Here is a 13,253-nt window from a genome sequence, read left to right as displayed (position 1 = left end):
TGTAAACTCCCTTTGAGCACTAGCCAGCTCCAGACCCGAGCTGCTCTCGTGCTCCTGAAATGTCACACGGGAGTGATGAGGGTGTTGTCTCCTAATCACACAGCTTTGAATGCATGTGGGAAGAGGTGTGCTATATCGAGTGCAGCGATTGTAGCGGCTTATCACAGCTGCCTTTTAGAGCCAGGCACAGGTCTGGGCACACGCTCCCTGCAGGCCACTTGTATTTTCCTGTACGGATGATTACAGTGCTCATGCAAGTTATTAAGGAGATGCTGTTATTTCTGTCACAGCCATCAGAGCCGAGGTGTTGGTGTTAACTAATACCCAGCCCATTATGGCTTTGCTAGGGATCCTTAATGGTTGTGTGTTCAAAGAGGGGCTGTCTGCAGCTGAGGATGTGCCTTTTAATTGGGAACAATAACTGCAAGGAGTAGAAGCCATGTGGCTACAAAGCAGCTGCACAGGGCTCTGCAAAGCAGGGCTATCGGGATCCACGTGGATCAAATGCCCATAGAAAATGAAGGACGGAACAAAACGCTGCTTAATTAAAAATAAGCTTGGAGCAGGCACGTCAGCTCTTAGCAGAGTGAATGAATGCAGGCCCAGTGTGTTGGCAGCACAAATCCTGAAGTGCTGGAGGCTTGTCAGTAGGATTTTGTGGAAGAAATTTAACTTTTGAGGCTTCTTTCAACTCTGTCAAGCGCTTCTGATTTTAAAGAACTGCAGTGCCATTGCCTGTGCCTGGGCTGATAGTGCCACGATGCTTTTCTCTCCCTAGCTGCCGTGCCAAGCCCCCTTCCTGTGCCAGACCAGTGCAGTCCCCAAGGCACACTGGTTTTTGGAGAAAGCGGCCGTGTTTGGTACCCACAGTCCCTGGAGGATGACTACCCCAACAACAGGTATCTGCCGGGCACCCGCTGCAGCATGGCCCAGGGCTCAGTGGCACTGCCTGCTGCTGGAAGTGCCCAGCTCACAGCAGCTTGGTGTTCCCTGCAATGCAAATCCCTTGCTATGCTCACTGGGCAGGGTAGTGTTGCGAGGAGAAGACAAAATCTGTTTGTAACACAGATTCTGTCTGAGCCATGCTCACAGAATGGTTGTGGCTGGCCAGAGATCTGTCGTGCCCTTTGTGGTGCAGCCGTATCCGTGTCAGCTCACACAAAGAAGCTTTCAGCTCTTGCAAGAGGCACAGAAATGAGATCAGCTGGGCTGGTGGTGCCATTAGCATTAACACAAAGCTGTCGCTACTGACCACTCTCCACCTAGCGCCAAAGGAATTCACAGCACTCTTCTGCTATTGATAACTCTCTTCTCAGATGATGATAATATGATAACAGATTTTTTTTAAAATAACATTACCAAGTGGAGTTGGTGACTTTGGTTGTCAGCTTCTGGTGCATGCTTGCAGGAAAATAGTTGCTGGAGGTTCCCAGCCCAAAGGGGGACTGACCAGGGCTAGGCTCAGCCAAGCAGATATGTGCCTTTACTATTGCTTGCTTCTAGCCTGTGCACCTGGAACATAACAGTGCCGGAGGAGAAAATCATCCTGATATACTTCACTAAATTAGATGTAGAGTACCGAGTTGGATGTGACTGTGACTACGTGTCCCTCTACTCAAGCAGAAGAGAGCTGATCAGTAAGTCTGGGTGCCTTAGAGATGTGAGGGGAACTGGGTATAATTTCTTTCATTCATTGAAATCATGAAGAACAGCAAATATGGCTTTGAGAAGCTTTTTTTGTGCTATGAATCTAACAAGGCAGAGGTGATCCCAAATGAAGTGGGACAGGTGGGACGTGTTCATATTTGTGTTTGCTTCTAGTGTACTGTGGTGGGCTGACATATCTCAACAGTGTCTTTTAGCTGCACGTAATTCTCTGTGCCCTGTCTGCCTTGTCTCCTATATACCTGTTTTGATCCTATGGACCACGGGTAGCAGAGAAAACTGAGTGTTTAGCCTTGTTTGGCTGGTGCATATCCAGGTGCCTTTCTGATGTGCTAGCACTGCTGGCAAGTGTGTTAGAAATGCCTCTCAGAAAGGCTACTTGTTTCAAAACTGGTTATATGGCACAGCAAGCATACAGGTTACCAAGTAGTTGTAGAGGTGAGACCAAAACAGAAGGGACCCCTTGTCCCTTTGTAAAGTGCTCTTCGTACTGAACTGATAAATATTTCAAGTAAATACTGACTACTTGTCCCCTCTTCGTACTAATGACCGTGTGCTAATAATAGCCTAACATCCCTAGTCCATGCAATTCATCCTCTAGAAATACTCGGTTGTTCATGCAGTTGTTTTGGATGAAGTCCCATCTCTCCAGTTTTTCTCTACAGCCTCTAAATAATTTATAGGTAATGAAGGCTGAACAGTCTCTCTGTTCAGTGTGAGACGAGACCTTCATAATGGGATCCAGCTTAATGAATCACTGCAAGATTTGCCTGAATAAATGTGTGCTCTCTTCACGCTTACCACCGAATCCTTGTCTCCCTCAGGCAAAGTCTGCGGGAACGTGTTCCCAGCCCCTCTGCTGATAGAGTCGGACCAGGCCACCATTACGTTTGTTTCTGATGGGAGCAATGCTGGCCGTGGGTTTGAACTCACCTTCACAGCTGTCCATAAGGAGTCTGAAGCAGGTGACCTTGCCTACGCTATAGAAACTCCTCTGCTCTCCTTTCTGACCCATTTAAAATGAAAAGCTATCCTTTGTGTGCCTGGCAACCTTAAAAATCTAGTTGTTGGTGTGGGTTTATTAAAAGCACTGTGTAATCCCAGCTGCCAAGCTGTCTCCTTCTCACTGTGTTGCAGGTTCAGGCTGTGGGAGTGTTGCAATGCTGGAGGAAGAGGGGAAGATTGATTCTGCAAACTACCCTGGCTTGTATCCCAGGAACACCAAGTGCCACTGGCTCATTGAGGCTCCGGTAGAGTATGCTGTAAAGGTAATAAAAGGAGAAACTGCACTTAAACCTCTGCACTGAGAACAGTTCAGAGGAGTGATTCAATAAAATCCTGCCAGAACATCTGTGACACGCAAGACTGTAAATTGTAAGGTTTCCAGGTCACTGACTCTTTGCAGGGCATATTTTGTCAATTAGGCATCACCTCTGAACTTGTGTGCAGAGCTGCGGTGACTGTTGTAAGTGCTTCAGGTCTGCAGGCACCAATACTATCTCTGCATAGCTGTACCTTGAAGTGCAGCACGGAGTTCTGGGGGTAAAAGGGAGGTAGAGCTTATGTTGCAAACAGCCAGCTTTTTCCTCACGGTAGTGTCAATACCCCCAAGCTACTCCTTAGCCTTATACCAAGATGTTTGCTTCTTGTTGTGCATAGGCTGTGTGTAATAGCTCCCACTCATAGTAGCAGCATCTCTTTAGTTTCACTGCATGTCACTGTTAGTGTGCAGCAAGCATCCAGCTGATCACGTCCCACAGTGCCATCTTATATTGTTCAGAGAAGCAACTTTCCTCCCCTGCTGCCTTGGCTAAGGGGTGGAAAGCTATATTAAACCTAGTGATGCTCAAGGGTATGAAAACCTATTCTTTGGGTTGCTACTGCTCTGTTACTGTGAGAACGTGAGGTATGGATTAAAAACAAACCAAACAAATCACCCACTCTCCTTGCTTGAAAGAGAAGCTCTTGAAAGGGCATTCCACATGGAACACTGACCCTTCAAAAGTACAAAATAGCAGAAATCCCTGAAGGCACAATGTAGGCTACATGCATACTCTGTAGCCCTGCACATGGGGGAGCAGTCAGCATCATCATGGCAAGATGGCCCACAGGCTGTTTTGGTGCAAAGCATGACACCTTTGACAAGGAAAGCAATGCTCAAATTCCTAAACGTGACGTTTCTGCAGCTCCAGGTTAAGAAGGCTAAGTGCTTCAGCTATTACTTCACTCCTGATGTTTCCCACTTGCTTGTCCTCTTTGCAGCTGGAGTTTGAAGACTTTGCCCTTGAACTTAGCCCAGGCTGTATTTATGATGCAGTTACTGTTTACAGTGATGCAGAAGAGGAAAACCAGCTAGGTGAGCATGAATACTCTGTTTCAAATTAGAAAAAAGCTTTTTTTTTTTACTTCTGTCTTGCCCACCATGGCCAAGTGTACCGTTGGCACAGGAGATCCCATGTTCTGGTTGAGGCTACACATTTCCAAGGACACCAAGGCTGGTGTTGTGGAGCTGGGTGCAGGTCTGTGGTTCATGTCCTGCTGCAGAACCAGCAGAGCACACAAGCGTGCTGCTGGATCAGATCTCTGCTCTACACTTCTATCCAAAAAGAGCAAGAGCAATTTTGCTATAAGATTCATTAAGAAGATAAATGTTTAAAGTAAGGCAGAGCGAAAGCATGGCTGTCTATTGATGTCTAATTCCACTGAAATGGACATGAATTCTTTATGAATTCAGCTAATTTTGTTGAGATTTCATTAATGAAAAATTGCTAACCTGAGGCATAACTTTCCAGTGCTTTCAGAAGGAAATATTTTTTCTAATTCTTCACTTTAAATCTGCTTCAGTTTTATCAATATAAAAATCTTTAGTGAAATACATGTTCTTAATTTTCTTTTCATGAACATCTGTATTTCCAGATGTTCTTCCTGCTTGGACTAAATGAAAGCATGTTGTAACACTCCAGCTTTTAAAAAAAAATAAAAATAAAAATCCAGGCACCACACTTAGTTTAGCAGAGTATATCTATTAAGGTGAAAAGCAATGTGGTGCTCAGAAGTGAAGATATTTGAACTGGATTCTGCCTAACTCTTTATAGACCTGTACGTGAGCCAAAAGACAGGTGATGAAAAGATGGTGCTTTTTTTATTTTAAATAAAAAAATAAATAAAAATAAAAAATAAGCTGGGTAAGAGACTCAAGCTGTCCTGTGTTTGCCAATGAAAATTAATCTTTGGCAAACTGCTTCTGTTTTGTCCCCATCCATTTTGTAGCAGTAACTTAGTAATTTGCATGTGTTTACCAAGTGGTGAATAAGTATTAACGTTATAGTTCCATTGAAAAGAAATCTGGTTTCCATTGGAAATACGTGTATTTAAATGGGAGGAAGAAGGCTGGCAAACTCGAACCTGGAATCTTGCAGGGGAGAGCTTTCAGCATCATCCTGACTCATTTTGGTTGAGGTAAGCCTTCCAGCATGGCTTTGCCATAGGAAACTTGGATTCTTACAGGCAATACTCCTTTGGAATAGAGTGCAAGTTCCCTGTCCAGCTGCAGCTATGGGACTTCCAGATGCTATGCAAACTGAGTGCTCTCAAAAGGAGGAGAAAAACTCTAGTAGCTGTTCTCTAGGTCCTCAAGCTATACACATAGACCATTTGGGAGAGATTCTGCTGGTACCCCACAATAGTGGCAAGTAGTCCTCAAGTAGGTTTTCCTTGTGCAGTGGGGGGCATTCATACTGTCTGTTCAAGATTATTTGTAGTTCCATCATGAGAAAGCTAGGATTGTTTTTGCATATCTGTAACATGATTGTAGGACATTCTGCCTGCTATTGCTTATGCATGTTACTGACTACCATTGTCATGCAAGCGCCTCTTCTGATCAAAACAAACTTTTTCAGGTAGTCTCCGAATACTTAGGGTTTTTGTTTTCTAGAAACCTAGATCAGTTAAAGCAACAAGTGCTTGAGGGATGACATTTAAAAATCTTAAGAAAAAAGTCTTAAGAATATACATTCTTGTTCCTTCCCACAGCTAATCTCTGTGGATTCTCAATTCCCAAACCAGTGCTGAGTCCAGGAAATACTATGCTGGTGCATTTTGAAAGTGATGGGGAGAACAACTTCAGAGGGTTCAGAGCCCAGCTCACCTTCGTTCTTTCAGGTTAGTAGAGAGATGCCTGCTGTGTCTGACAATGGCTGCATCATCTGCATCTATTCTTAGATAGCCGAGTCTATTTCTTTAGCCTAATCCTGCTGCATTGTGTCAAAATAATTTTGAAACAGAATAGATGCTGGTGGCAGATCTCCCTTTCCTGAAAAAGGCAGATGAAGCAGGGTTTTCTTCTCATTTCTCACTGAGAAATGAGATGACTAACTTCTGATACCTGAAACAAACAGCCTTGCTAATTTTGTCATTCTAATATTCCCCTTGAAAATTTCATTATAGGAGAGTCTTGAACTTGGGGGCTAGTCTGCTATTACTGCTCCCTGCTTTCGTGACTGTGCCAGCTGCTGCTTGGGGGTGACAGGGGGGCAGTGGTGAATAAGATCCACCTTCAAGTAGGCCCTTTTTTTGAGGGGACAGGTAAGAGTTCTTAATCTGAGTAAGAGCTAACTCTTTTTTCCTCTCTTGTAGAGGAGGCAGGAAGAGACGACTCAGGATTAGCTACTGCACCAGTGTTGCCTCTGAGGGATGTCCCCTTAGGTAAAACAACTAAGTTCTGCTCAGTCGATCCAGTCTGACCTTTCCTCTAATGTATAAGGATTCTGCAGCGAGGCAGTTGCTTGCTGACCTCAGGTCCCCTTCTGTGTACCACTTCCATGGACAAAAAGTGAAAGGGAGGTGCACCATCTCTCATTCCCCATATGTGTGGTGTGTTCTCTGTTTGGCCACGTGCAATTCCTGCAGGGAGTGGGGATGTGTAGAGGGTGGGAGAGACTTGCTTTCAGTGCCTGAGCCTTGTTTGGTCTCAGAAGTGCTGAACTCCTTAGGATTCCAGGATTCCAGCTTTCATCTGTCTGTTTTCCTTCCCCCACCCGTTGCAGACAGGACAGACAAACTTGGTCTCTCCTGCTTCTTTGACCTAGCTGTATCCCCTCCATGAGGTTATCTAGGAAAACAGAAAACTTCCTTGACAATTTATAACCACTTTGGCTCTTGCAGACAGCTGTGGCCTTCCCCCTGTGACTCCCTGGTGGCTGTTCAAGCGCGTTAGCGGGGCTGAGGAGGCCTGTCCTCACTGCTGGCCATGGCACGCTGCCCTGAACTTCCTTGGAGACTACCAGTGCAGCGGGGTTGTCATCAGCCCCACGTGGATCCTGACAGCCGCCCACTGTGTGCAGCCGTGAGTGTGTCCAGTGTGTCCCCGGCCACCTCTGCTGCTGTCCCTGTCCTCTGTGCTCCCCGTGCTCCTCCAGGCTGGAGAGCTGCAGGTCATACTCACACCTGTCCACTGTGAGGCTTCCCTTCTGGCCTTCCTCTGTGATGAGTGATTTGGGAGATGGCGATGAGTTGGTCTTGCCTGTGAGATCTGTTAAAGGTAATTGGGCTGGCTGCAGTCAGAGCTGTGGCAAAGCCAGAACTGATGCAGTGCGTTTGTCAGGGTGAGAAGCTCTTGCTCAGCAGTCCTGGGAATAAGTGACTAATTAGAGAAGAGCCAGAAGGGATGTATGACTGCTGAATAAGGAAGCTGTATGGCTGACTGTAAGTAGCTCCAATGTTTGCTTTCATTATACAGATCCAATAAACCCTTGCACTGGACTGTGACAGCAGGAGACCATGACAGAGCCCTGAGAGAGTCAACAGAACAGGTAAAAACAAGCAATACCATTAGAAATGTTGACTTTGATATATTTGCCCTTATCATATTCTCAAAACAGATCTAAGTCCACAAATAAAACTGTCTTGGCTGCAAGACAAAATGACCAGTACATAGCCCACATTCAGGGATGAGAAAGGAACTCCAGTAACTTGGTCTTTTTCAGATAACTTGCAGCTTGTAGATGTATGTTTTATATATATGCCTCTTATTACTAGCAGTAAAGACTTAAATCTAGCAGATGACTGAGTGTCCTCAATATCTTACTCTCTCGGTGCTGAGCAATACATCTGTCAATAAAATGGTTGCTGACTCTTTCCTCCTGATGGGGAGGAGGAAGAAATAGATGTGGAAAAAAAGTGACTCACACCAGTCTTCTGCAATAACCTTCCTGACTTATATCTGCACGATGGAACAGCCATTGCTGTAGGCTTAGGAGGTCTAAATAATACATCCCAGAAATCTTCTAGGCTGAAAAGCTGAGAAGCGAGGGATTTGGCTTCATCTTTAAAATCCTTGCACCTTCTTTCTTTTTCATTAGCTTGGTCATTGCTTGGGGGATTTTTGCTATCTTCTTTTGCAAGTATGCTTTCAGGGTGCAGTTAGAAGGCAGCTTGTCCCTTCTTTGCCCTGATCCCTCTGATGTGGTACAGGTGAGACAGGTTAAAACCATCGTGGTACATCCTCACTTTGATGTGGTGAGCTACGACTCTGACATTGCCCTGGTGCAGCTGGACATCCCTCTGGAGTACAATGCTGCTGTGAGGCCAGCGTGTCTGCCCAACAGCACAGAGACGTTATCTTCCTCTTACCTCTGCACTGCATCTGGATGGGGCATCACTGAAGAAGGTGGGACTTCTGATTTTTGCATGTTGCCCATTATAAACTGAACATATGCTTCCATCTCGTTTTATTCTTCTGCCTAGATCTTACCTAGAACTTATTTCCCAAGCAGATGGGGGCCAAGCTAAGCGACTGCAGCAGATGCAAGTGCCTGTGCTTGAGAATGAAATCTGCGAGAGGAATTACTACTTTGGTCACCCTGGAGGGATCACAGCTGGGATGCTTTGTGCTGGCTTTGTTTCAGTGGGAGGCCAGGACCCCTGTCAGGTGAGTTAAAACTAGAGGTGAGCATTCTTGAAGGCATCTCTGTATGGGTGTTGGTAGACCAGCTGGGGAAAGAGGCTGGTGAGGACAGGAGAACAGCAAAGACAGTTAAAAACTCAAACAACCTGCTGTTCCTGAAGTGGGCACTGCTTACGTGAACAAGAGTCAGTCAGTCTGCAGATGCAGTGTGCAGTGTTGCTTGGAAGTGGGACCATAGGTTTTAGTATTTGTCTGGACAATAATGTTCAAGATGCTGGTGGAGGAGAGGACGATCGTCCCTGCACTTCCCAAGTCCCATTTCTTCCCACTGAAATACCTTCTAATTACTTGCTAATTTCAGCTGACTTGGAACCCCTTTCAAGGCATGCTTTTCAAGGTGATCTGTGGTCATTTCTATTGTTTTTATAAAAACTCTTGTTCAGAGCAGTGCTTGAGAACTAACTAATCTCCCTGAAGTCATGAAGCAAGCTGGTAAGAACAGCTGAGTAAATAAAAGGCAAAGTAATTTACTGAGGCACTGTCAAGCTAAAATGCAGGTTCTGCTCAATACCACAATCTTATGGTGGACTGATAAATGATGCGTACCATAAAATATGATTGACTAGTGCTCTTTGGTTTTCAGCCTGTGCTCAGTCTTTATTCCACACCAATAAGCAAGCTGTTAAATTAGTCTTTGTTCCAGATCTGGGGTTGAGCTGCTAGCAGCTGTGTGCCCTGTTCTTGCACAGACTTTTTTTTTTCTTGGGCAAATCTGATCTTTGACAGCTCTCCTCTCAGCTGCAGCAGTGCAGAGGCCAGATGAGAACTGCAAGATCCTTTTGTGTCTTGGTTCCTAGGGTGGTTCTGGTGGGCCCTTGGTTTGCAGGAAGGAAAATGGACCATTTATTCTTTATGGCGTTGCCAGCTGGGGTGTTGGCTGTGCAAGTCCGAAGAAACCAGGAGTCTACTCAAGGGTGAGGATTTTCCTGGACTGGATAAGACTGACAATGAAAGGTGAGTTTTCCTTGTCTAAACAATCTGAGTCCTGAATAACTCCATGGTGGGAAATATTCCAAGTACATTGAGATTTTCGTCTGGTAGACTTTTACAAGAAAGAAGGAAAGAAATCCAGATGGCTTCACTGACTTCCTGCAGACAGTCCCTTCTTCCTCCTCTTCCTTGCACCTTCCTTGTAAGGGGAAAAAAAAAAGCTTACTAGAAATTGGAATGGGACTTTCAGAAGCATGAGACTTGTATTTAACACTTCTGGCTCTTAAATGTAATGTAATCTCTGGACAAATACCTTTCTCAGTATAAAGCAGCTGCTGCTGAAAATTCCTACCAGACCCGTGCTTTGATAGATGGATAGTCTGGGACAACACTAAACTGAACTTGTGTGTGCATGCACATTTGTGCAAGGTAAATTTCTTAAAAAAAAAAAAAAAAAAAAAAAAAAAAAAAGTACAAGGGAAAATAATTTATTTTATGTACTAGTGAATAAGGACAGATATAACAAAAGCGATGGGTCTCTTACAAGGACAGAGGTCCCTGTTCTTAAACTGGGGGCACTCATCATAGAAACGAGGGGAGCAAAACCATATGAAGCCCTTTATGTGAACCCATCAATGTCATACTGCTTCCCTGCACCAGCCCTCTCTGCTCCTCTTTCCCAGAAGTTTCTTTCCTGCTGAGGTTCCTCAGGCCAAGGTGAACATGGCTTCATAGCTTCATTGGTGAACAGAGAAATCCCCTCCTTCAAGATGTTTAATCTAATGTGATTCAAGAGACTTCAAAGAGCCACCAGATAGCTTCAAGTCTCTCTTTTTCCATGTTAAATAAACTGATTTGTCATTCTAGAGAAATGTTTCACTTTGGCCTTTGGCTCAAAGTAGCTGCGCTGGGAAACTGCTGATGTAAAACATTTGTCTTCCAAGGCTTTATCCCTCCTCCTTCCCTGCCTGCACACATGTACAGCCAAGAATGTAATTCTCCATTTAGTGAATATTTGGGATTGTCCCACAACCTTTCTTGGGAAAGAGCTAATCCTGGACAGAGTTTTTGTTTCTACCCAGCCTATATTTTATTATATTGCAGCCAGGAGAAAATGGAAGACTTCTGCTAACAATACTTTTTTTTTTTTTTCTTGTAGCATGAATAGTGTGCTGTAGTTATGAGCAGGAAATTAAAGTATATGTTAGAGAAAAGAGCACAGTGTGTATAATGCTCCATTCTGGAGTCAGATGAGCACTTGGACTCCGCTGCTTTGTGCTGCATCTGTCTGTCTTTCTCCCTCATGGTGCCATTCATAGTCCCGTGTAGACCTAGGAGAAATGTTAGTACAGGTGCTGATTGAGGGAGAACTTTCTTCCTAGCTAAAACCAGTTAATGAAGCAAGTTATCACTTGTATGGTAGCCAGAGCATCCCCACAGGTAAGCTTGGAGCTGGCTGGAGATCTTCCATACCCCTGGATCTGATGCAACTGGCTGCTGACCCTGGCACTCCATAGGCTGTAATGGCTTCTGTGGATTTACTGGAGGTCAGGTAGCTTATGCAGAGGAATTGCTCAGCTCCATAGCTGTAAATTTTTCCTAGAGGTGGAGGCTCTAGTATTGCATTCAGCTTTTTCACATGGTTTCATATGAAAGGTTCAAAACCCTGAGGGCTTTTTGAACCAGATGCTGACCACTGGCTCCTTTACTTGACTTTCATACAGGCATGATTGCATGTTGTGTGAAGTGCTTGGCCATGATAACTATTACTGAGTTTTGTATTAAATGAAGTGCACTGTGCTTCTCCTCAGATGCTGCACAGAGCACGCCATGGGGAACTGAAGCTGTACCTGGAACCTTGGTGCAGGAGCAGCCGGTGAAATTGCCTGCAGAGCTACGGGAAGAGGCATCAGCACAGGGTAACTGCACAGCTGTGTGGAGCTGCTGTGTGCAGGAGGCTGCAGCATGTGGTCTGCAGATGGTAGTGGAGCTGGTTCAGTTTGGGGAGCAGCTCTGGGTGGAGCTGGGTAACAAATGAGTCTCCTAAAACACATCTTCTGTATTCTAGACTGAGTTTCTCACGGTAGGGACAATTATTTGATCTCTTGTGCATGTACCTAGCAACACCAGAGCCCTGATCCTGGGCGAGGAGCTGTCAGCTTGTTGCTTTTAAAGCACAGCAAACAGCCCTGTCCTACTGATGTGCCTTCCCCCACTGATAAAGCATTTAAAAGTTTCTCTACATCTGATACTGTGATAGTGTTGGAGGAGGAATGATGCTAAGGCATTCTCAAGTTTCTGGGTGACACTGGCTCTGGCAACAAATAAGTGTTGAGGAGGGGATGTGCAACCAGCACCTCTACTTGAGGACTTGTGATGTAGCCAGGGTGTTGGCATGCATTGTGTGCTTTCCTCTTCTCATTGGCATCCTTGGTGGCGCTGCAAAACCTCACACCACTGAGATAAAAATAGGTTCCCGCAGTGATAAGCTGCAGGAGGTGGGAAAACTTTCCTTGCACTAGCCCTGCAGCTCCAGCACTGGCTAGATGAAGCTGGAAATGCACACGAGGCTCTCCTCTGCACTGGAGGAGGCTTATCTCAGCTGAGCTGCTCACTACTGGCTGAGCTCAAACAGTGGCAGGTGCATCGTGCCACAATGACCTGAATCTGGGGCTCACCATGATTGCAAAAATGATTTTTAAAATGTGCATAGAGACAAGCTCCTGTGTCTCAGCCCCATGGGCTTTACCCTCCTTCCAGATGGCTGCAGTTCCCTGCAGTCCCTGCTGCCAGCACAGGGCCCACGTCCTCCAGCAGTGCTGCATGCAGGCAGGAGCCCTTGCCTTACCCTTGCACAAAGCTGTGTGATTAACTCGTTGCTTTGCAACCCAGGGGCTCAGCTCTTCCTCCTCCCCCTCGGTGCTCTCAGCACCCTATGCAGGTACGCAGAGACACGGTGTGGTGTCAGCATCCCGTCTTAGCAGAGAGCTCATAAATGTCGGTGTAGGAGGAATCGTGCTTAAACAGAATTAAAGCTCTTCTACAGAGGGTCTGACTTGAAAAATTGCCGCCTTGGGAGGCAAACAACCCTATTATACTTGTACTAAAGGGATGTACAGTTCTCATTAGTGATCTTGTTTTCTCTCCTCCTGCTCTTATAACTACTCAGATGCTTCCAAATATTTCCCTGTTGGATTGGTCTCTTATTTAACAAGTGTTGAATCTGACTGCACTGTGCATGCTTGTAGCTGCAGGCTAAGCACTCTCCTACTGTTTCTGGAGAACTAGAGAATGAACAGACAAAAGCATAATATTTCGTAACTCTTGTCAAAGGCTGGTTGCAAGGTCAAGGAAGAATAATTATGTAATTTCTTTTCTTCCTTAACACTGAGTGAACATTTGAGCTTGGTAGGCTTCTTAGCATGGGGACCTGGCCAACCTGGTATGTGTTTATGTTTTCAGGCATTGATCTATAGCACAGCTCAAAAGTAATCTTCAAGCTGGTCTTCTTTCCTCTACAACCTGATATCTTGCCCCTTTGCCTACTTTGTGTCTGATGACTTGTCCTGTTGCCTTAGCCTCAGAGGCCTACTTTAATCCTATGCACTTTCAAAGATCCTACAGGATTGAACTGGTCTGCATGCTAGAGTTTAAAGAAATATATATTTCTTACTGATAGGAACACTATTTAGGC

At 45.2% G+C, this 13,253-nt stretch overlaps 1 protein-coding gene across 1 annotated transcript in view; it reads left to right on the top strand.

Moving 5' to 3' along the window:
• Window positions 1-13,253, top strand: part of OVCH1 (ovochymase 1) — a gene marked incomplete at both ends in the record, with an annotated part of 37,800 nt that overhangs the window by 9,770 nt on the left and 14,777 nt on the right. Inside the window, 12 exons of the mRNA XM_084303828.1 lie at window positions 779-899; window positions 1,504-1,637; window positions 2,490-2,630; window positions 2,803-2,933; window positions 3,928-4,021; window positions 5,698-5,826; window positions 6,301-6,369; window positions 6,829-7,009; window positions 7,403-7,475; window positions 8,137-8,332; window positions 8,436-8,593; window positions 9,427-9,583. Of these exons, the coding sequence (XP_084159954.1) occupies window positions 779-899; window positions 1,504-1,637; window positions 2,490-2,630; window positions 2,803-2,933; window positions 3,928-4,021; window positions 5,698-5,826; window positions 6,301-6,369; window positions 6,829-7,009; window positions 7,403-7,475; window positions 8,137-8,332; window positions 8,436-8,593; window positions 9,427-9,583 (1,584 nt within the window). The remainder of the gene's footprint in view (window positions 1-778; window positions 900-1,503; window positions 1,638-2,489; window positions 2,631-2,802; window positions 2,934-3,927; window positions 4,022-5,697; window positions 5,827-6,300; window positions 6,370-6,828; window positions 7,010-7,402; window positions 7,476-8,136; window positions 8,333-8,435; window positions 8,594-9,426; window positions 9,584-13,253) is intronic.

This window comes from Netta rufina (assembly GCF_964035555.1).
Source record: "Netta rufina genome assembly, chromosome: 1".
Lineage (NCBI taxonomy): Eukaryota > Metazoa > Chordata > Aves > Anseriformes > Anatidae > Netta > Netta rufina.
Note: the sequence above shows the minus strand (reverse complement) of the source record. Positions and strands in the feature narration are given on the sequence as shown.